Source organism: Eriocheir sinensis, unplaced genomic scaffold (genome assembly GCF_024679095.1).
Source record: "Eriocheir sinensis breed Jianghai 21 unplaced genomic scaffold, ASM2467909v1 Scaffold821, whole genome shotgun sequence".
Taxonomy (NCBI): Eukaryota; Metazoa; Arthropoda; class Malacostraca; order Decapoda; family Varunidae; genus Eriocheir; species Eriocheir sinensis.
This window is the reverse complement of record NW_026112188.1, coordinates 47-23,952: the sequence shown is the minus strand read 5'-3', so window position 1 is coordinate 23,952 and position 23,906 is coordinate 47. Positions and strand designations below refer to the sequence as shown.

Below are 23,906 nucleotides of genomic sequence, written 5' to 3'. Positions count from 1 at the left end.
TCTCTCTCTCTCTCTCTCTCTCTCACACACACACACACACACACACACACACACACACACACACACCCTCGCACTCACACACACATGCATCAATGCACACACACACACACACACACACACACACACACACACACACACACCAGATGCTATAAAACTGATGACAGATAAAATAAAAGCCAAAGAAACATTAGAGTATAGCAGCTGTACATATGGCTCCAAAGACAGTGACCTTGTACAAGGATAAACATAGAAAGTTATGTATGAAATGCAATAAAAATGATGTAAGTAGATATTCATAATACGGGGGATAAACCTTCATCATTAATAATTGGAGATACTAACAGCAATGTAAACTGGGAAAACATGAATACAAATGTAATGAGCATTACAGGGATAAAAATCGAAGCAGTAACAATATTGTTTCATGTAGCAACACGCAACATCCATAGCCAGGAGATGATCAGACGAGCCTTCCCTATCAGATTAAGTGTTCACGAAGCAAATAGACGATATTAACGATTAATGTAGCTTGAGATGTAATTAAGAACCTGTTGAAATATATAACAGGAGTTTCTAAGATTTACAGAGAGATTCAAAGATGTTAAATGGAAACAGGAAGTGGCAGAACCAGGTGAACACACAATACTTGAAATGTTGTGACAGGGCAGGAATAACAAAGCTCATTTCCCAACACAAGGAGAAAGCAAAAAGGATAAATGAACAGTGTACAAAAGCAAAATAAACAAAGACCCACGATAGGCCAAATATGAGGAGACAACATGGCCGCCTGCACTGCACTGGTCGATGGGGAGCGTTGTGCTGCCTTGCTCTGCCCGTGGTGGTTATAAAAAGGCAAGAAACGAACACACCAGGATGAGAAGAGATGCACAACTGTGCTTTGAAGACCAACAAAAACTATGTTACACTTATGTAATAGATAAGAGTACGATCAGAGGTAAGATTGGGAGCTAGTGAACAGAGACAAAAATTATGTTAAGGATGAATAAATTGTAAAAGTCCTAAATAGTAACTTCCGGTCTGTGTTTTACTAAAGAACATACATTTGAGGTGCGTAGGTGGAATGGTGCAAGGAACAGCACCAAAGGTGGACAACAGCGTCCTTGATAAAGGATAAATTAAATAAATGAAAAATTAAGATGAACGCAAAGGAAGTGGACCAGATGAAATACCCAACTGGGTATTCAGAGAATGTCTAGAAGAATTTACTTAACATTTGTAAATAACATACCATATCACTAAATCAAGGCAAATTATCCGAAAAAAACTGAAAAAAACTAACATAGTCCCTCAGTACAAACATACCCTAGATCAGTGGTTCCCACCCAGGGGCCATGGAATAATTTCAAGGGGTCCATAGAGATTCTAATTATTTTACTTAAAGAGTTAGAATGAATTTTACATGAATGTATTCATGTTTTGCAGAAAAATCTTCTATTAATTTTGCTGGTTTAACCCATTTCGTTATAGAGGTCAGCAGGTAAAAACATGACTGGAAAAGGGGAATGAGTCAAAAAAGGCTGGGTACCACTGCCCTACAAGAGACAACCTCATTTACCAATGTTGCAAAATTAATAATGAAAGAGCTAACTAAGAGACGAGTAGAAAATTGCAAAAAAGGATGTAACGTTATCAGAAGGCGATTAGGGTTGAAAAAGAGAAAATCATGCGTATCAAACCTGTGTTACTATGACTGATTGCAGAATCAGTGCAATGAAGTGATGGATGGCTGGACAGTATTACATGGATTTAAGAAGTATGTAATGTATATATTATAATGTACATGTGAAGGCGTGATTATGTGTCGCAACACCATGGCAGTGCCGCGCCACAGGATGTTTACTAACACGTAGGTGCTAGGTTGTGCTTACGGCGTGCTCCTTGTCGTGGGAATGGTGCTGAATCAACAAGCTTTGGTTGGCATCGGATTATTCCTGCACCCGGACTGAAGCCGGCAGAAGACAGTGGGCAGTGGTCACGAGCAGATCACACTGCTCGGGGTGTATGTGCGACAGCTCACATAAACTTTGTAACTATTGTGTATAGGCACTTGCAGAGTCGTATGTCACTTTATATCCATTAATGAGATGAAATATGAGTATCTGAAAGGCTATAGCTCGTTCGAGTATGATCAAACTATACTGTTTGATATACAAAGTTGTTTCTTCGTGTCCTTGTATGGTATATTATCGATGCAAATCTTCTGTTTGCGGTTCATATACGATGGTTTGAGGATTTTTTGTATACACAAACATTCAAATGATCTTCACGCAATCACAAACCTACGATGCGCAGGTGCCACATCTACGTTCACGAGTGGACAGGCGGAATGAAACGGACAATATTATGGCTGTAATAGCACCATGGAGGTATTATACCTCCATGGATAGCACTGTGTGTTTGTATGTGTGTGCGTGCATTAGATCTGGTAGGTGAAAAGAAGGTTGCAGTGTGTGTATGTGCATTTACCTTCCCGAGCGACTTGTGGCAAGGATTGAAGGCACGGTCTGAGGCCTTGTCTACATTGTCGAAGGGAAGGTACGCGGCTCGACCTTCATGACTCTTGGTACGGGTCTTCGAGTGGACGAGGATCAATACATTATAACATTACATTATATAAATTCCGACGCTTCTTTCTCAAGAGCTTCTTTTTTGCAGCACACAAAGCTACTATATATAGTGCGTTTCATTCCATCTGTCCCCCAACAAAGCGGGAATTATGATGGCTGTGGCACCTACGCATTTCTAGTTCGTGTATACGTGAAAATCAACTGTTATGATAGACATTCAAGCTTATTTCTCAATAATATATTTGAATATTTATGTGTACAAAAAAACAACTCAGTCCTTTGCGTCGATAATCTAACATACAAGCACACGAAAAGGCAAACTTGTATCAAATAACATAGTCACATCATACTCGAACGATCTATGATTTTTTCAAATTCATTGATTGATAGCTCATTTCAGGTATACTAAAACACATCTGTGTCGTGCCCAGAAAATCGGGGCACTAAATGATGTTAAAAGAAAATTCAACTAATGGGTATCTGGGGAAAAACCAGGGGGACTCACCCTGGGGGTAGTTTTGCTGCCACGACCCAGAGATCTACCGATGAATTATGTCACCGGTAGCTCACTGGGAACCTTAAAGTATATGAATATAAAGGACTAAGGATTTAATTAGGGGTTAAAGTGACCCAGAGCGAGACTATGATCCCTTGGGCAGGGGGTAACGTGGTGAGTGGGGAAGACTCGGGGCGGTAAAAAGGTACTTTAACTACACAGCCGGCCGGACAAAACTCACGACGGGGAGAAGAGATAAGAAATAAAGGCCTATAAATAGGAGTTGGTACATTTATTCATGTGAGACTTAGTTTAGGAGGTACATATAGTCATAACTGATGACACGGTTTACAGTTAACAGCTAATTGAAGGCACGATTTTCCCGAAACTGACAGAAGTGGACGAATGGACACACGACTGAGTTCTAATTTCTCCTCTCACAATGGTAGTCAGAATATGGTTGAGAATTCTCTAAGAAAACCTTACCCTTGCATGGGTGTACATCTATTGCAAAACCAGGTACATAAGATATAGGAAAATTCAGGGAGGGGAAAGCTTTACACTTCCGAGGGGGCCCGTACACGGCGAGGACAATATCCGTCGAAAACGACAAACATACAGCCTCCTATTTTACTAACACTTCTTATCCTAGAGATAAACCACAAATTAATAGTAATACGCCTAGATACTCACATAGTATCTTCCGCGATAGGGGACAAAGAAAGATTATGGGGGTTGAGTCCCCGTTCCTACCCCTTAAGGCTCCAGGAACGCTCAAGGGGGTCTCCTTCTTCCTACCCTATCACGAAAAGAAGAGAGGCGTACTGAGGTTAACAACTAAAAGAACACATCGGGAAGAATCACGGGTTCGTGTGGGTGTATGGTGTGTGTGTGTGTGTGTGTGTGTAGGGAGTGGGCCGCCAGAACCTGTAAGCAACAGCGGGTGAGCGGCGAGTGATGATGCCTATTTCATTTACTGGGATCAGAAATGCATTTACAGGATAATTAAGACACACATTGGCTAAAGGGGAGACGGTAATTCACACTGGGGAGCACGTAGGGAGGGAGGAAACAAATGGGGGGGCGAAGGCGGGAAAGCCATGTACATACCTGTAAGCAACAGCGGGTGAGCGGCGAGTGATGCCCGGGAAACTTCTTCTTCTATGATTAACCCCTATGAAGGGGAACGGGCCCTTGTCTAATACGATCCCGGGAAACGCTACCCCGAGTTTTTATACCCGCCCTAGGGCGGCCCCGTAGCGCGGAAAAAGGGGCCAAGTAGCTGATTTATAATATATTAAGGTTTTATTCAAAATAAAGGGAAGATTAGGGTAGTTTATATATGGGTACGGTCACTTAACGTGCAAGGTGACGAAATTACTTGTGAAGCAGCGGAAAAATCTATGCAAGGGTGGATGATTTTAACTGATAGGACTTTTACAAGCAATGGCTGACAAATGCTTCAAATGCGTGCGCTGGTAGGGGGAGGGGAGGAAAGGGAGGGACGGTAGACGCCGGAAAATCTGGCGGGACAGTTTTGCACCATCTGATGTAATTGTAGTCTGAGGGGGGGTGATGTGTTATGCTACAGGTTGTTATTAAGGATACCTTCTAGCAATTTCTTACATATCTATGATGGCCTTATAGTGACTTAGAATTACTCATAACTACTTATGCTCACTTATAACTACTTGTAATCACTTATAATGACTTAACCTACGTCTTTTCCGTATACTTCTAAGTTTCTTCTCCTGCCTTCACATCCCGGCATTACATCTGGCTCTGCAAACACATGTAAAAGATATCTTAATAACTTACTGCATGTAAATAATGATCATTTAAACAACATTAAACAATAAATAATAACTATTGAATGCGATGCTAGGCTATTTAGAATATTAGGCTACCCATGCTGTTTATATGCAACACATCAAAATTCCTTATATATATATATATATATATATATATATATATATATATATATATATATATATATATATATATATATATATATATATACAGAGAGAGAGAGAGAGAGAGAGAGAGAGAGAGAGAGAGAGAGAGAGAGAGAGAGAGACTGCCAGAGTCGGATGTCACTTTATGTACCTGAAGGAAATGAAATATGGGTATCTAATCGGTGACGGCGCGCGAGGATGAGTTGCGCTGTGATGCACTTAAGTCTGGACGCTAGTGTATTGTTTTCAACACCACTACTGCATCACATGGCTGCTACATGATGCATAGTGTGGACAGGGCTTTAGGCTGTTGAATTTTATTCAAGTGTAGGTGGATGTTTAATATTTTTCCTGAATTGTGAACATTGTTACGCATTTTAAGTATAGTCATTCATTTTATTTTTTCCTTTCTTGTATGTGTTTTGTTGCACAGTGGATAAGGTAGTTTTATCGTGCTAAGTATTCACTCATTATTCTTTTCCTTCTTTTCATGCGTTTTGGAAGCATCTGGGGCGAGTGGGCACACACTAAGCGGTGAATGATCATTACCTTTAGTGCAGTTTAGCGGTAATACTTTTCCTTTTACCATATTCCTCCTCATGAAGCCTCATTTTACTAATGCCTCTTTTTAAATGGCAGGGAAACCTGACCCGGAGTTAGCAGCTTTGGCCGAGGAATATCAGAAGTTGGTAGAGCACTCGGAAGAGAACGTCAAGGATGACAGTTACCGTAACCTAAAGAGCGGGTCAAATCATGAGAGAGTCCATACTCCTCCTCCTTCTCTTCCCACCTGCATGATCAACAAGGTAATAACTTAACTAACCAACAACCCACAATGGCTACTAATACCATTAAACTTCTGCCGACTACGGCATCTCAGTCAGAGCTTTCGCAGGCAATGAACCGGATTACACTGCTAGGGACTTCATCCTTCACAATGCGAAGATGTTATGAATAATTTATTTGTGTCAGAACCGGGAGATAAAATCTCCTTCATTAGGTCCAGATTAAAGCTGGGAACAGAAGCTTCAGCTCTCAAGTACACCAGCGCGTTCATGGAACCGCAGCAAACCAAAGATTATGACCAGTTTCGCTCACATTTTCTGGAATCATTCGGGGAGAATGTTAAACACAGCCTCGTCAAGGGCGTAAATGTAGCTGTAACCAACTTGATTTCAGCTGTGGAGAGTAGAGGTCTTTTTGCCGGGCAAGTGGACGCCTATCGGTTGTCTACTGATTTGGGCTCATATTTGAGAGCTGGTGGCTGGACAGAGGGAGAGAATATGTCTCTATCTAATGTGATCAAATTTCTGGAATTTTTCATGTACATGGTTGTCATCAAGGGACAGTTTCAAAAAAGTTATTTATCCCTAGCCTTCGGCCCCACTGACAAGTTGCACGATTTCGTCTTGAAACTCAAGACCAAGATTGAGGAGAAAGACGGAGTGCCAGTTCCCGCTGTAGCCGCTGAAGAACAGAGGACTGCTAATATCACCGCGTCCTCATCGGTGGTGGCATCCGCCACCGAAAAGCCTAAACGCCACTGTTCTTATTGTCAGCGAGACGGTCATACGGTTGACTATTTTATAAAACGTCAGCGGGATCGCAGGGCAAAGAAGGAAAGGGGAGGCTCGCAGATGTCAGGCAAGTCTGCTTCTCAGAAGACCCCGGCCGCTTCAAAAAGTCGTGCCGAGGGCTACAACACTGGCAAGTCCTGTTTTATCCACGGTTCTGATAGCCACACCACAGAGTGTTTCTCTGTGCTAAAGTTGAAGAAAGAGCGAGCAGGAAAGTTCGTGAAGGGGCCGGGGGAAGCCGAGCGCCCCCAAAAAACGACCCAGGGTAGGAACCCGGGCGCCAGAGGAAATTGGGACTGCAGTGCAGGCTGACAGTAGTAGCTTGTTTGAATGTGTTGTGGCCGCGTGCAGTCAGCCTGAAATTATGGCACTTAAAGTAAAGCTGGGTCCGCTACACGCGTCATTTCCGGTCGACACCAGCGCTGCGGTTAATGTGTTGTCAACAAAAGACGTAAATAGCTTTAAAACGCGCGTCGCGAGGAGGCCGCTACCAGCTACGACCCTCTGACCTAAGCCTTTGCGGTGTCACCACCGACAGGCTTAACATCCTTGGGGTGGTGTGTTTGCCAGTGAGTTTGGGACGAAACACCCCTGTCATGCGTTTGGATTTTTACGTGACGTTAAACTTTTCACTGCCGTCTGACGGTCTTCTTGGGGTGTCGTCACTGAGGTCCAACCGCATGGTAATACGTCCAGATAGTAATACATTAAGGTTTCAGGGGAGATGTTTCAAGGCCATGGATCAACCTGTGCGCCTCGCTTCTCCCTGGGAAAGAAAGGAAACACTCATCAAGGGTCGGGAAAGTGTTTCTCCTGAGTCGGTAGTGCATACCGTTCCGACTCTTTCCACGGTGCCGGTGCATGACGCGGGCACCACCTCACTTCAGGGTAAACCACCAACACCACCTGATGTTTTCAGGGGATGGAAAAATGTCAATGCTATAGTCGTAGGGAATCATGAAATCCCTCAACGAACCGCAATGCATATCCCCGTGTCAGTCCCTAACGCCACCTTAGGTTGTGACATCTGCCTAGAAGGGCCTATAGTCTGTTCGGAGCATGAAGTCGGTTCAAGGTGTGGCAGATTCCAGAATTCCCATGAGTGCAGCTTGCCAGTTCGACCGCCAATTATCAGATTAGCACTCTCTCCCAGCCTACCCACCCACAACCCACCTGTTTATCTCTCTCTCTCTCCCTCTCGACCCGGGGGAGGGACCTAGGGGGACACACCGACCACCACCATCACCACCACTACCACCACCACAACGTGGCAACATGGGAAAAAATCGCTGCCACATGTCATAGAATTTATACAAATCCTTGTTATAATCCTAAACATCGACACTCATTGTACTATGTAGCTTCCTTTACTATATACAGAATATATAAAATATCGCTTTCAAATAGCACATGGATGGGAAATAAGAGAGAGACGCATGTATGAAGGCTGATTTGGCAGCATGGGTAGAGGTAAACGACGATACCAGCTCCACCCTGAACCGACTTCTTGCTCTGAACAGACTATAGTCGTGTGAACACGCTAGTGATAGAGTCCACCCTTAACACGGTACGCGAGGGAGGTAGGACCGTAGCTTTAGTGGTTAACGCCACTGGCGGTCCAGTTAAACTAAAAAATGGAGTCTTTTTGGGTCGCGCATTAGCGTTCGACGGACAGGTGTCGCCAGAACCTTTAGGGTTAAAGCAGACTTGTGTCAGCGCGGTGGGTCAACCCGACGCCGGAGACAAGACATGTCAGGCCTCATCTGTCGATTCTTTAGTCAAAGTGGTCGATTATCCCGAGCTTAAGGGCCCGCTTCTGAAGCTTTTACATCAGTATCGTGATGTCATTGCCCTGCCCGGTGAGCCTTTAGGTGCGACTGATACGACAGAGCACAAGATTAGGGTTAAACCCGACACCAAACCGGTGTACATTTCAGCATACAGACTTCCACACAGTCAAAGGCAGATTGTAGATGAACAGGTTAAAGATATGTTGGACCAGGGTGTTATTCAGCATTCCCGATCTCCTTGGAACTCACCCTTGTTCCTAGTCCCTAAAAAAGAACGGAAGTTTCAGGCCTGTCATCGATTTTAGGAAAGTAAATGAGGTGACTGAGGATGATAGGTATCCTCTGCCCGTTTTAGGTGACTTGTTAATGTCCCTGGGGCAAGGGAATACTATTTTCAGTAGTCTTGACCTTTTAAGTGGGTACTGGCAGGCGCCTATGGCAGCTGAATTCAGAGAGATTACAGCCTTCAGTACCCCTAGCGGTCATTTTGAATGGTTAAGGATGCCATTCGGCCTCAAAACCGCACCCACTACTTTTCAGAGGATGATTAACACATTGTTCTCAGACATGATAGCCATATTTAGATGATTTAATCATTTGTAGCAAGGATGGCGACAGTCACCTAGCTAAATTAAAAGCAGTTCTGCTTAAACTTAGAGACGCTGGCCTTCAAGCCAAGCTGACTAAATGTGAATTTTTAAAGCCAAAAATCACCTTTTTAGGCCACACTGTTGATGGAGATGGAATCCACACGATGGACGATAAAATATCGGCCATAAAGAATTTTCCGCAACCCTAAAACGTCGAAAACGTTCGGTCTTTCCTTGGGTTGTCCGGCTAATATAGGCCTTTCATACAAGGTTTTGCCAAAATCGCTTCGCCTCTAACGCAACTTTTAAAGAAAGAGGTACATTTTCATTGGAATGCCCCACAACACAAGAGTTTTACAGAATTGAAGTCAGCGTTAATTAACGCTCCAGCCTTGCCATTCCCGGAATACAACGTCCCTTTTACACTGTATACAGATGCCTCAGCCCTAGGACTTGGTGCTGTTTTGATGCAACCGGATACTCGCGGTAAAAATCGGGCTATTGCGTACGCAAGTCGTACTTTAAACCAGGCTGAGTCGAACTATTCAGTGACCCATCAGGAAACCCTAGCGGTTGTTTGGGCTCTTAAACATTTTATAGATATTATCCTTGGCTATCCTATCACTGTCTTTACGGACCATGCGCCAGTCACCGAGCTTTTTAAGGGTAGAAACCTCACCGGTCGACTCGCACGGTGGTACCTGACCATCCAGGAATTTGGGCCAACCTTTAAGTATTTACCTGGCCGCGCGAATGTCGTCGCGGATTCACTGTCTAGAAACGTACCTGTTGGCTCATTTGCAGAAACGCCTACTGAAATTGAAAATTTCACTCTAAAGGATTTAGCAGCAGCCCAGCGTCGACATGACGTTTGGGGTAAAGTAATATACGCTCTGGAGTTGGGTGATGAAACAAATCTCCCGCCACTACCTGTGTCTTTTTCACAATTTTTCTTGTCACAGGACGACGTCTTGTACCGCTCCTGGGCCCGTAAAACGGAGTCTGTCGCACAGTTTGTGATACCAGAGTGTTATGTGCCTGCGGTGCTGAACTTAGTTCATGACACGGTGATCGCTGGCCACCCGGGGAGGGAACGCACATTAACAGCGATCCGAGCGGTCTGTTTTTGGTAAACTATGCGTGTAGATATTGATGCGTATGTGGCTAAGTGTGTCAAGTGTGCCCAACATAAAGGGACGGTGCCTAGGCCTGCGCCGATCCTAGAATACCCGCCTCCTTACCGGCCTTGGGATGTAGTTTCTATTGACTTGCTACAGCTTCCCGCCAGCCACCAGGGCTCTAGGTACCTCTTGGTTTGTGTAGATCACTTGTCGCGGTACGTTGTTAGCCCCGGTGAAAGATAAATCTGCTAAGTCCATTGCTCATGCCCTAATAACTCATCTAATTTGTCCATACTCCACACCTAGGGTGTTGTTAAGTGATAATGGAACTGAGTTTCGCAATCAACTTTTACCAGAAATATGCAAACATTTTGGCATTACACAATGTTTTACAGTCAGTTATCACCCAGCCAGCAACGGCCTTGTTGAACGCGCGAATAGGAAGATTTTAGATGTCTTGCGCCCGGTCGTTAGCGGACTTCAGCATGCCTGGGAGGACTGGCTAGCATATGCTGCAGCAAGCATTAACACCCGTGTTTGTGAGTCAACGGGACAATCTCCCCACTACATAATTTTAGGGTTGATTATTCTAAGGTTCAACTCAAAGTTTTCACAGATATTCATAGGAAGGTCAGAGAGAGACTACAGGCTACATCTGAGGCTATGTGTTTGCATCAACACAAGCGTGCCGCCCCTGTTTCCTTGAAAGTGGGTGACTTTGTTATGCTTCGAGTCCAAGAGAGACATTCGAAGTTGTCCCCTAAATTCGTGGGCCCACGCCAGATAGTTAGACAACTAGGTGGTCACAAATTTGAGCTTTATGACCTTATTTTTAATTCATATGAAATTGTGCATAGTGATCGCCTCAAAAAGACAGACGCCCAGCCTGAGATCCTTGATTCGACTTTAGTTGAACCAGCGAGAACCGCCTGTTTGCCTCAGCCTGACGATGCCTTGTCTATCTTTCCACCACACGACTATAGCCTGCGTCCTTGCAATTACTAATTTATGTTTGGTTCCTGAGCTTTTGCCTGCATCTTTTTCATGCGAGAGGGGAGTGCTTGAGTAATACTTTTCACTCTTACTCACTATCTTGTTTTTATTGCTGAGTTGATGTAGTGCAGTCAGTCTCCCTAGTTGTTTGGGACCGTAATAATCGAGGGTGTAGACTAACATAGGGATAGGTACTTTTTAACCTTGAACCTCATATGCTTCTGCTTGAAACAGACATTTTTCTCTGCAAAGACAGACTTAACTACACTTGAGCAGATGCTGTCCCTAACTTTTATTGTAACCAGCATGTGAATATCTGTCAGCTTTGGAAGTATGCAGACAAGTCTTACTTACCCTTTCCTTGACATACCACCGTTAACCGTTACGGGAATTATTTTTGACGTCAAAGATGTCAGTCATCCACGTTTGTTACGATCGGGGGATAGGTGGAAATTTTTCTTTTTAATTTGATGTTTATCAATGCTGAAATTGCTTTAATCAATTATGCAGGATTTATATATTTCAGTGAGATTTGTTACAACGGTGATTTCACAACTTGGTGACAGGATTTTCTTTTATAGTACTGTAAACCTGAAAAACGGAGTATCAGGAGTTAGTGGTGCTGACAGCCGATGCTTCTAAGGCTTTCCAGACTTGTCCTTGTTATCACATTGTAATTATTAGGAGACTCTACGGATGACATTACCTCTTTTCACACAACCTCATCTATTGTTGTAGACCCCGCACGTCTCAAAAGTCGTGCCGAGGGTAACGACACTGGCAATTAATTGTCACGCAACGAATGAGTGTTTATCTGCGACAGTATTGTGTCAAGGTGTGACTCGAAGGTTCAGTTTGTAGCAGATCTTCTTCAAGGATTTTTCCTTTTTCTTTTTACTATTTCAGATAGCTCCATTACCATGTATCCTAATGATAGTTTAGTCAATTAAATTTTTCTAGGATGTATCATGTAAATAATTTTTCGAGCTATTATTTTGTTTTCTCGGAATAGAACTCAGCTTCCACGTCCACGACTCTAGCCCTGTTTACCTCAACCGGTATGTACTTTACCCATTTCTTGTTACTTACATGATTATTTTTATTATCATTGGCATTTCCCGATGTTGTTGTATATAATTCTTTAAAGCAACTGTAACAAGACCTCGCTTATTTAGTACACATTGCACGAATGTAACATGGGTAGGAACACTAATTTTAAAGGTCGGGTGAGTCGCGGGGTCGCGACTTTTAGGTGACCGAGCGATGTAATGTATATATTATAATGTACATGTGAATGTGTGACTATATGTGTCGCAACACCATGGCAGTGCCGCGCCACAGGATGTTTAATAACACGTAGGTGCTAGGTTGTGCTTACGGCGTGCTCCTTGCCGTGGGAACGGTGCTGAATCAACAAGCCTTGGCATCGGATTATTCCTGCACCCGGACTGAAGCAGGCAGAAGACAGTGGGCAGCGATCACGAGCAGATCACACTGCTCGGGGTGTGTGTGCGACAGCTCACATAAACTTCGTAACTATTGTGTAAAACTGTTAATATAGTTAAAACTCATCACGCTTTTATTACACCAGAGAGAGAGAGAAAGAGTGAATTAAGTGAACTCAAAGTGAACCTACCGGCTCCGCGGCCAAAACAGCATCTACCACACTTAACTATAAAGGCTATTGTGTTATCTCACCTACTACAATCAACCTGTGGAGCAGGACAACGGTAACGCCGGCCCTGTGACGAGTGAGATAACAGTTCGCGCCTTAAACATAACACTTAACACTATCCACCTTTAAAAATAACACTTAAAAACGGTTAACAAGTAGCATATGACAGAGTCCCTCATTGTGAAGCTTGAACAGAAAGGAAGGATAAAAGGGGCACATTGCAAAGGCTTAAAAACTTTTTAGGTAAATGGAGATGAGAACAATATTAAGAGCAGCCATCCCATCCCAGCCGCTTGGGAAGAGGTGACAGGTAGAGTCCCTCAGTGTTCAGTGTTGGCACCTGTCATGTTTCCGGTATATGGAAATGATATAAATAACATTATTGGCACAGAGTCACATGAATATCTTTGTTGATGATGCTAAGTTGCAAAGACCAGTAGAACATTATGACTCATGTAAGGAATTACAGCAATGAAGTCATAAATGGCTGTGGAATTCAATACAAAAAAGGCCATATAATAAGATTTGGAGAGTGTGTAAAAGGTTGTTAATCCTTCCTTTCAGGACTGGCGATCAATGATCACCTGGGAAACCTGGAGGAGGCATACTGTGATAAGTCGGATGTTGCACTGTCCCTGTGTCCCGGGGAAAAAAGGTTCACGACCACCTGAGGCTCAAGGGCCAATGATACAGAGATGAGCACCGCAGCCACGACCTGCTCTAACGTATGCTCCCAACGTTAACTTTATTTTTTACTGTTACCAAGAGACCATGTAAATGAAAGAGTTACATAACATGTTTAGAAGATTGAGAAGGTGCAGAATTCAGCAACATGGCTGGTGCCAAACCTGAGAGATTGCAGTTAAAAATGGAGACTTAAAAAACTCTTGATTACCAACATTAGAAGAGAGAAGGAAAAAAGGAGATAAGATCATGCTGTATAAATGCATCGAAGAAAAAAATGGATGACAAAAATGGATATATTGCACCCACACAATCATACTCAAAAGAGCACAACAAAAGCGTATATTGTAAGAAAAAGTAAACGAAGTATGAGAGAAAATCCAGCTTCCTGACAGAACAGTTAAATCATTAGGATATACTACAGGAAGAAGTCGCATGTGCTGAACATATTCACAGTTCTAAAGAATATTATGATGAAATAGTTACAGATGCAGGTACACTACAAGCTTGACTCAATTCCTCTAAACTAGTTAGGTATGAACGCTTGCAGAACCGAACACTCACCGTATCTTTATGCAAACAATGGCCAGCGCTGCTATCACCAACAACATCGCCGCCATCCCAGCCGCCAGACCCAGCCCCTCAGATGTGTTGTTGGGGGCTGCCACAAATCTCCGGGGGACACTGCACACCCTCTCAGTCCAGGAGCCTGCGGGCACGTGAAAGAGGTTAGTGTTAGAGGTTACAGGTGGCTGCATTGCTTTCTGAGTGTACGATGACAGTTTGGAGATGGACCACGGCATGTGTGGCTTAGTGACAAGGTCCGGAGGGTTCATATAGTTTCATGTACTAAAAAATCAGACAGGCCTTGCGTTACTGCATATTAGTTCGTTTTGGCGAGTCAAATAAAATGCTTACCATGCGGCAACAGCTTATAACACTATTCCTCCAAGGGGGTTTATCACGTTCCAGAACTATTCGCCAAACTGTGCTTAGCTTTAAATCTAGCTGGATCTTGGGAAATGGCCCTGAACTGGAGCAAGCTTGAATTCAGCACGCATCTCGCTGGAGGTAATGTGAAGCCCAACAATGAATATTATGAAGTGGACAGGAATAAACACGAAGCGTCCCAAAATCTCGAATTTCAAAAATAGGCCTGATCATACTCGATGCAACTGTAACCCACACTACAGACGACGAACCCATTGTGATTTGCAACAACTCACACTCCAAACCTCTAAAAGCACCCCTGTGGCTGCGACACCACCTTCCCAGTTCACCTGATCACCCAGCAGCATGACTACAACAGACTGCCCCTTTGATCTGCCTGTCCAACAAGTAACTGAAGCTGCTGAAGTCGAAGTGTGACCTAGACCTAGACGTCCACATAACCAAACTTTGGCTGGCCGTGCAATTACTTCAGCGAAGAGAAGGCGCAGGAGGAGACGGTACATGTGGAGCAGGTCCTGGATCCAGAGGAGACAATTATTCTTCGGTCAATACATACGAACATCTCGGCTACAACTACAAAGAGTTGCAACCAACATCACTCGTGGCTATGGTTGACGGAGACCACAAGTTTCCCTATGTTGATGTTGGAGTCAAGGGATGGTCGTCTGATGGAGGAATGTGTTCTGACACCGCCTTGAGCATCATTGTGAAGTCTGTCAGCATTGGGCTGCATCAACCATATCCACCTCCGACCCGGAACAAGCCTGTGCCCTGCTTCACTGTTGGGGAGGATGGCCTCCCCTCGAGGAGGGGTGGGGGATGATGGAGCCCTTCACACAGAGGAGCCTCAAGCAATACTAAAGGATACTCAACTACACACTCTCCCCAGCGCTCGTAGAGTTTTGGAGAATCCATTTGACACCATGACTTTTGTTAATACATAATGCCGCTGATAATGATTATCCAACAACCGCAGGTGCTACCCTCCGGTGAGAAAAAATAGCGCACCCAACTGATCCATTAACGCCTAGGCTACGGGTGTTTTTTCTCGCGGCTCCAGCCCCAACGCTATTTTTTTCTGAGCTCAAGTACTCCAATACTATGTCTCATATTAGGCTCATTTTGGTCTCCTTACATTCTGCCTGCATAAAACTTGACGATGATCGATATTGAAGTCGTAACTTGAGCTTTAGTGGGAGTAGGAGCGGTGGGAATGTGCGTGATGGGACATTAGCTGTGTGTTTCTGGATATTTCCAGGTAACGAGGTATTTCAGGGTATTTCCGGATGCAGATTATACACTGATAATCAACAAAAAAGTCTGATCTTAGCACAGTACATTTTATTCAGTTATGCTCAATAGTTTTGGAGGTAAAAAAGCATCCAATTTGATGGTTTGTGTTTTTTTCTCCGTAGATTTCAGTGTTTGCTCATGACTCATACAACTTGACAGTTGGCAGAGGACTGACTGATAAGAGATTACCAACTGATGAAACTTTTCATGAGAATAGTAGAAGCACATGTGACCCATTGGCGATACATTCACTGAAATATTCCAGCGGTAAATGGCTTGTGTTGTTAACTACACCCGTAGCCATAACCAAGGCTGCTGGTGCGGTACATATTTACACCCGTAGCCATGGCCAAGGCAAAATGGCGGCCAGACCGTGTAACTCAGCACAGCAAGGCATAACTTGTCCCCACACTCCAGGCCGAGCGTCTCACTCACTCCGGCAACCGGCACTGGCGGTAAACTGGTACCGTTTAGTGTTCCGGGACCTTAACGGAACCGCAGTACCGATTTGTAATGATTCCAGTCGGCACTCGGTACCGGTACCGAGTGCCGAATATAATCGATTCCAGTCGGCACTCGGTACCGGTACCGAGTGCCGAATAGAATCGATTCCAGTCGGCACTCGGTACCGGTACCGAGTGCCGAATATAATCGATTCTACTCGGCACTCGGTACCGGTACCGAGTGCCGACTGGAATCATTACAAATCGGTACAGTGGTTCCGTTAAGGTCCCGGAACCATAAACGGTACCAGTTTACCGCCAGTGCCGGTTGCCGGAGTGAGTGAGACGCTCGGTCTGGAGTGTGGGGACAAGTTATGCCTTGCTGTGCTGAGTTACACGGTCTGCCCACCATCTTGCATTTTTGTTTTCATTCTCCCTCTCGCCTCCACTATTTAATTAACTTATATATTAGATAATTCTTCATGTCCGATTCTTTTTTTAAAGGTTTGGTAATATATACTGTTATTCTTATTAGACTACAAGTCCATCCATAATATCTATATATGCTATTTTTATCGAAAAAATAAATATTCACTTCATACAGGGGAGAGAGAGAGAGAGAGAGAGAGAGAGAGAGAGAGAGAGAGAGAGAGAGAGAGAGAATATCCATTTCACCGAGATATCTTAGGAGAAAGTCGGGGGGTATTTTTTGAAGAATATTTTTGAAATCCACTAAAAACTTTTCTATCGCTCATCATGGCGGGGACACCATGAAGTATCATGTGGTGAAGTTTTTTTTTTTTCAATATTTAAATCCCCGCGCCTTGAGGCGGGCATTTAAATGGCTGGCGGTGTTGCCATATAGATTGCTTCACGCGCCACCACGTGCGTTATGAATCATCGCCTATATATACGTAAAATTCCCCTCAAAAAAAGTTTTTTCTCGGTAAATTTCGTCACTTGACACTTCCCTCACCACGTGGTGTGTTGTGGCGGGCTGGCGGCCGCCTGACTCGCTCACTGCTCAGTAGGGATGGGCAAGTACCGTTATTTTGAGTACCGGTAGTACCAGCATCGAAAACAGGTACCGTTAGTACCGGTACCGGTACCTGTACCCGAAGGAGTATTTTTTTTATCTTAATGACTTCTGATGAAATTCCCAAATAAATTTCCTGTAAAGAAAACTCTCTCTCTCTCTCTCTCTCTCTGAATGAAGTGAATATTTATTTTTTCGATAAAAAAATAGCATGTATAGTTATTATGGATGTACTCGATCATAGTCTAATAACAATAACAATTATTTATTAGCAACCTAAAAAAGAAAAAGAATCGGACATGAAGAATTATCCAGTAACTCCAATAAATAAATCAAATAATAAAATAATGGAAACGGGAGCTGTGATGGAAACGAAGAGCAGGACAAAATGGTGGGAGCTTGGGGAGACGGTCAGCGGGGCAGTGACTCAGCGTCTCCACACAGGGTACCGCTTGATACCACATGGAGGCGGGCGAGCGCCGAGCGTCACTAAGATCCTAACGGTACCGGTACTAGCGGCAATGCTCAGTGCCGAGTGATCATGAGGCTTCCCGGCACCCGAGTGTTCATGAGGCTTCGCGGCACCAGGTACCGGTACCGGGTGCCGCGAAGAGTCGATTCTTCGCGGCACCCGGTACAGGTACCAGGTGCCGCGAAGCCTCATGATCACTCGGGTGCCGGGAAGCCTCATGATCACTCGGCAATAAATCCAATAAATAAATCCGAGTAATCTGGTACCGGTACCGAGCAATCTGGTACCGGTACCGTACCGTTTAGCTGGTACCGTTAGTACCGGTACTGGTACCGGTACCTGCCCACCCCTACTGCTCAGTGTGCCTCAGCCTGACGCAAGGAGAGATACAGATTTTGACGAGAGATTTTTTTTTCCAAGTCCTACAGGAAATACGTACTCCCGTCAAATATGACTTATAAAAGAAAAGGTGTTCAGAAGAGGTGTCTTAACGTACAGAGGGCTTTGTCTTTGCAGTGGAGACGACGAGATGGAGAAGACGATCAACAAACAAATAAATCGCCGCCAGCTAAGAGTGACTCACCCGCCACACAGCCATCTCAACCCAGTACTTCCTCTACACCAGATACAACACAGCCTACATCACTACCCACTCCACCACTACCTGCCACATCAGTTCCCACTCCACCACCACCTACAACATCAGTTCCCACTCCACCACCAGCTGCAAGGAAGACAACTTCACAGCTACGCCGAGACATTTTTACAGATCTGACTCACATCAAACCTACAACTGATGAGTCATGCGACACTTTCTTCACTGTCACTCTTGCTCAATTAGACACACTAGTTGAGAAGCAGCTGTGTCCAGTACGGTCTTGCAGGAGCAGGGTGACAGTAACAAGATCTGGTGAGATCCTGCAGACCGTGTGCAAGAATTGCCACACTGTTTCTTCCTCTGCCTCCCCTCCTACTTACCGTAAAAATGACTACGACTACTCCGTCATGAAATTACGCCAAGTATACTGCAACCTCGTAACTGGCACTGGTTATGTAGGCTTGAGATGGCACCAAGCACTGGTGACAGGAGGAAAAATGAACAAGGCAGCGTTCTTCACCTACTGCAGGTTCCTGTACCACGAGATGGATGTAGTTTATGAAGTAAGGATGACAGAGGCCAGAGCTGGAGTCGTGAAATACTACAAAGAAAAGCTGCACCGTACACCTGATGAAGACGGCATCCTTGATGTGGATGTCAGCTTCGACTGCTCCTGGATGAAACGTGGACACAAATCGCACGCCGGCGTCGGGTTTGCCATTGAAGTACACACCGGAATATTCGTCGATCTTGATGTTCTGTACAACTTTTGTTATATTTGCAGCAAAAAAAAGACTCAAAAGGAACATCAGTGTCACAAGAACTTTGATGGGAAGGCCGGAGCCATGGAACCTGCGATTGCTGTTCGCATCTGGTCACACTCCTGTGAATACAAGATGCGTTTCACAACATTTAATGGTGATGGGGATTCTAGTGCCTACAATGCTGTCTGTGGGCTGAATGGTGGAAAAGGCCCTTATGAAGTCCGTCACTAAAGAAGAATGCGTAAATCATGTGAGCAAAAGAATGGGGGCCAGACTTAGGAAGCTCAAGAGAGAAGAATATGAAGTCATCACCACCAAGACTGGCAAGAAGATGAAAAGAAGCCTTCTGGGAGGAGCAAACATGCTCACTGATGACGTTATTGAGAAACTGTCATCATACTATGGCAAAGCCATTAGAGACCATGCAAATGGCAATGTACAAGACATGCAAAATGCAATATGGGCCACGTACTACCATCTCACATCTACCAACAAGGAACATTACCATCAATACTGTCCAAAAGGAGAAGACTCCTGGTGCTTCTTCAACAGAGCAAATGCACTAAAACTTCCAGAGAGTGAAAAGGATCATGATAAAAAGAAACTTTACCTAGCAAAAATTCCCAAGCAAAAGTTGGAATATCTCAAGGCTGTGTACAAAGATCTTGCCAACCCAAGTCTTCTCCAGAGATGCCTGAAGGGTGCTACCCAGAATCCTAATGAGTCCATTCATGCTAAGGTTTGGAACAAGTGCAGTAAAGCCAAATTTTGTGGCCGCATGAGACTTTTGTTCATAGCGAAGCTTACAGCCCTTGAACACAACTTTGGATATGAAGAAGCAAACATCATCACTCAGCTCCTTGGGACTGAACCAACATTACAAGAAACAATGAAGTGGATGGACCAAGAAAGAGCCAAACATGCAACACCAAGAGTGAAGAAGAGGAAATTGGAAAAGAAGGACGACTCATATCAGCCTGGACAGTTCTGAGATAAAATCTGGCCACAATGAGGAAGGTGGTGTTCTGATACCCTCACCCTTGAGTGAATAGTACCTTTTTTTTAAGGGGGGACCAGATACCTTATCTACTCCAGGAAGGAAGACTAGGTATAAGCAACATTTTGTGAAAATTTCATGCCAATCAAAGCAGTACAATTAGCAGGACACTAATAAAATGGGAAGAAATTGTCAGGAGCCTTTTTCTCAAAAAGATGTTTTTTTCACTTCAAAAAATTTCATAAAATTAACAAAAAATCTGGTAGTCCATTGTAACATATCATTTAAAAGTACAACTAAAGAACAATTTTTTGTGTGGAGGAAATTTTGAAAAGATGAAAACAAAATGTAAAAAAAAAATTGAGAAAATTAAAGGTGAAAAAAAAATTCTATTTTTTTTCGAAAACTAAAGAGAAATTTAAAATTTCCTCAACACAAAATGAAGATATATAAACAAAGTTTCTATACTATTTTTTTAAGTCGGTTAACAAAAAAATAAAGACTGTGAAACAAAAAATAAAAATTTCAAATTCTTTAAGTATCCCCTTACCGGTACCTGACCACCCCTGCAAATCAGTTGCTCACAGGACTTGGAGACGTGGGATTGGTGATGTGCTTAGCTTGTCACTGGGGAAGGTTGTTACCTCTATGCAATTTGCTTATGTGTATTTTTACTCATTTTGGGAAACAGTGGTCTAAGACGGTGGACGAAACATTTTGAGAGGTGCGACATTACTCCCTCTCGCAATTGTACACACACACACACACACACACACACACACACACACACACGGCAAGGAATTGTGACCTCGATGTCGCGCTGTGTTGTGTGTGAGTGGTCTCAGTCCTACCCAAAAATCGATACTATGAGCTCTGTGCTCTTCCGTAGGGGAACGGCTGGCTCTCTAGAGAGAGACCCGCAGCAGACCAAGAGGTGAATTACACACACACACACACACACACACACACACACACACACACACACTGCAAACGCAAATCATAATTATAAGTAAGTGAATAACAAAAACGTGTGCAAAACTGCTACGGTCATGTGACACTCCTATGTAATTATTCATTAGCACGATTATATACGATATCTATCGTGCATCTGGCAAGGCGCCCTGGGTCGGCGTTGGCCTGACGATGTCAACAATGTGGTTTTTTTTCGTGCATTTATCATATTGTTTCGCGGCCGATAATATAAAAAAATGTATAATTTTAGAAGTTAGATCAATTTTGTTGCAGTTTTCTTAGCTTTACATCATTCTTCTTCGATTTTAAAGTAATGATGTTCGAATAGTTTTATAAAACTAGGCATAATTAAGAAAATAACTGCTTTTGAATGAATCGACGGGAGGGTGGTCACTTTGGACCCGTGGTACAGACCATAGGGTCATATCTATGATCAGTGGTGTCCCGCAGGGCTCTGTCTTGTCACCCACTCTCGTTCTGATATTCATCAATGATCTTCTTTCAACAACAAACTGTCCTATCCACTCATACGCCGACGACTCTACTTTGCATTATTCAACTTATTTTAACAGAGGACTCTCACAACAGGAACTACAAGACTCTAGACTGGAGGCTGCAGAACGCTTAACCTCTGACCTTGCTAGTATTAGCGATTGTGGTAAAAGGAACCTAGTGTCCTTCAATGCATCAAAAAAATAATTTCTCCACCTATCAACTCGACATAATCTTCAAAACTCCTATCCCCTATTCGACGACAACACTCACCCATCACCTTCTTCAACACTAAACATCCTTGGTCTATCCTAACTCAAAATCTTAACTGGAAACTTCACATCTCTTCTCTCACATAATCAGCTTCCTCGAGGTTGGGCGTTCTGTATCGTCTCCGTGAGTTCTTCTCCCCACACAGTTGCTATCCATATACAGGGACCTTGTCCGCCCTCGTATGGAGTATGCATATCACGTGTGGTCTCCCATCACACAGTTCCCTTGGACAAAGTAGAGTTTAAGGCTCTTCGTCTCATCAACTCCCTTCCTCTTTCTGATAGTCTCCTTCCTAAAGTCCGCCGCCATGTTGCCTTTTTTCTATCTTCTATCGATATTTCGACGTTGACTGCCCTTCTGAACTTGCTAACTGCATGCCTTCCCCCCTCCTGCGGCCCCGCTGCACACGACTTTCTACTCAAGCGCATCCCTACACTGTCCAAATCCCTTATGCAAGAGTTAACCAGCATATCCACTCTTTCATCCTTAACGCTGGTAAACTCTGGAACAATCTTCCTTCATCTGTATTTCCTCCTGCCTACGTCTTGAACTCTTTCAAGAGGAGAGTATCAGGACATTTCCCTTCCCGAAATTTACCTCTATTTCGGTCAATCCCTTGAACTCTTGTTTATAGGAGCAGCGATTATTTTTTTTGTCATTATTTGTTTCTTTTTTTTTTGCCACTGAGCTGTTTCCTTTGCTGTAAAAATATAAATAAAAGAAAATAAATCAGATACATTCTTACCTATGTAGGAAGGAGGTGGGCAAGAACGGGATCACAACTATATTTGTAGTCAAATGGATAAGCGGAATAAATCAAGTCGATATATACTTTATGAGACACGATTGAAAATTTCAAAGGGGATTATATATGATTCTGAATGGGGAAGGCAGATGGTAAGTAAACGGTTCTCAAGAGCTGCCTTGTGCACTCCTACTGACTGGCTTCTTGTGGGTCTCTCTAATAGGCGATACTGCATACAGAGGCAGCGCCGCCCTCGGCCACCGTGAGGAGTGTTAGAAGGTGTCGGGGTTAAGGCAATGCTGCCTCCCCTGGTTTCCCTTTGATACCAGACTGATGACAGCCTCGTGTTGATAAGTAATCAAGCCTGCAAGCAACGACTTACATGTACATATTTCATACCCATCACTTATGTGAATCAAACGTTACCATTGACTGCATGGAGTCGCTTGGGTCTTGGTTCAGGTGGCAGCCACTCCGTGACCTTAATTAACTCAGTCAGTACGACTTATTAACGGGGCTACTATTACATTTTATTGATATAAAACATAACAAACCTTATTCCTTACCTATGAAGCAAAATATTTCTGGAAGTGGAGGGCAGATGGTAAATAACTGATTACCGGGAAGTGTCGTATGTTGTCCTACTGACTGGCCTTATGTAAGTCTCTCTGATAAGCCTTACGCCACAACAGTAAGCTATACAGTAATCCCGTTGAAGAGTCACAATGATGGAACTCAAGTTACGGACCAAGATCAAGGCGATTCTATAAACTCAACGATAACGTCTGATGCATGACAGTGACAGGAAAACAAACTTGCTAACATACAAGTTTATGCTAGAATGACTGACTTCCTATTAAGATGGACCTGTGAGGGATTGGGTATTAAAACACAAAAATGAGAGGTAACATAACTGACCATGTGCACTACCTACAGTTATATAATTATGGTACTAACTCACCGCTCTTCTTCTCTGTCACCACAAGCGTCCAGTAGGCAGCGCCCATCTCGAAGGGCTTGTTATAGTAATGGTCTTCGTAAGTCTTGTCGTCACCCAGAGTCACTTGTAGCCTCTTGACATCCTCCTGTTGATAATTATTTTTTTCGCATCAAGGCTGCACTCATGGAGAACACATGGTGTTGCATACAAAGTATTTTTGCTTGTAGTGAACGTAGAGTGAATGAAGGGAGCGAGCTGTGCTATCATGCCATCATAAAATTTTGACGAAACAAATACCAAAATATTTAAATGCAGTGTTATACAGTAGAACCTCGTTGTTTTACTTGTTTACGCCAGGCTCCCAAAGCGGAGTTGGCAGCAGCGGCATTGCCGTCGTGTTTACCCGCCATAAACCAGAGTGTTGTGCCCCCGTATCGAGATCTGCCTTTCACTGTTACTAC

At 43.7% G+C, this 23,906-nt stretch overlaps 1 protein-coding gene across 1 annotated transcript; it reads right to left on the bottom strand.

Moving 5' to 3' along the window:
• Positions 1-3,361: 3,361 nt before the first annotated feature.
• LOC126994576 (uncharacterized) lies at positions 3,362-23,590 on the bottom strand (the record flags this gene model as incomplete). The annotated part of the gene is given in 3 exon segments (XM_050853902.1): positions 3,362-4,866; positions 14,034-14,178; positions 23,467-23,590. Coding segments are annotated over 3 exon segments (294 nt in total), but the record flags the coding sequence as incomplete, so codon positions are not given.
• Between the last annotated feature and the right edge of the window lie 316 nt (positions 23,591-23,906).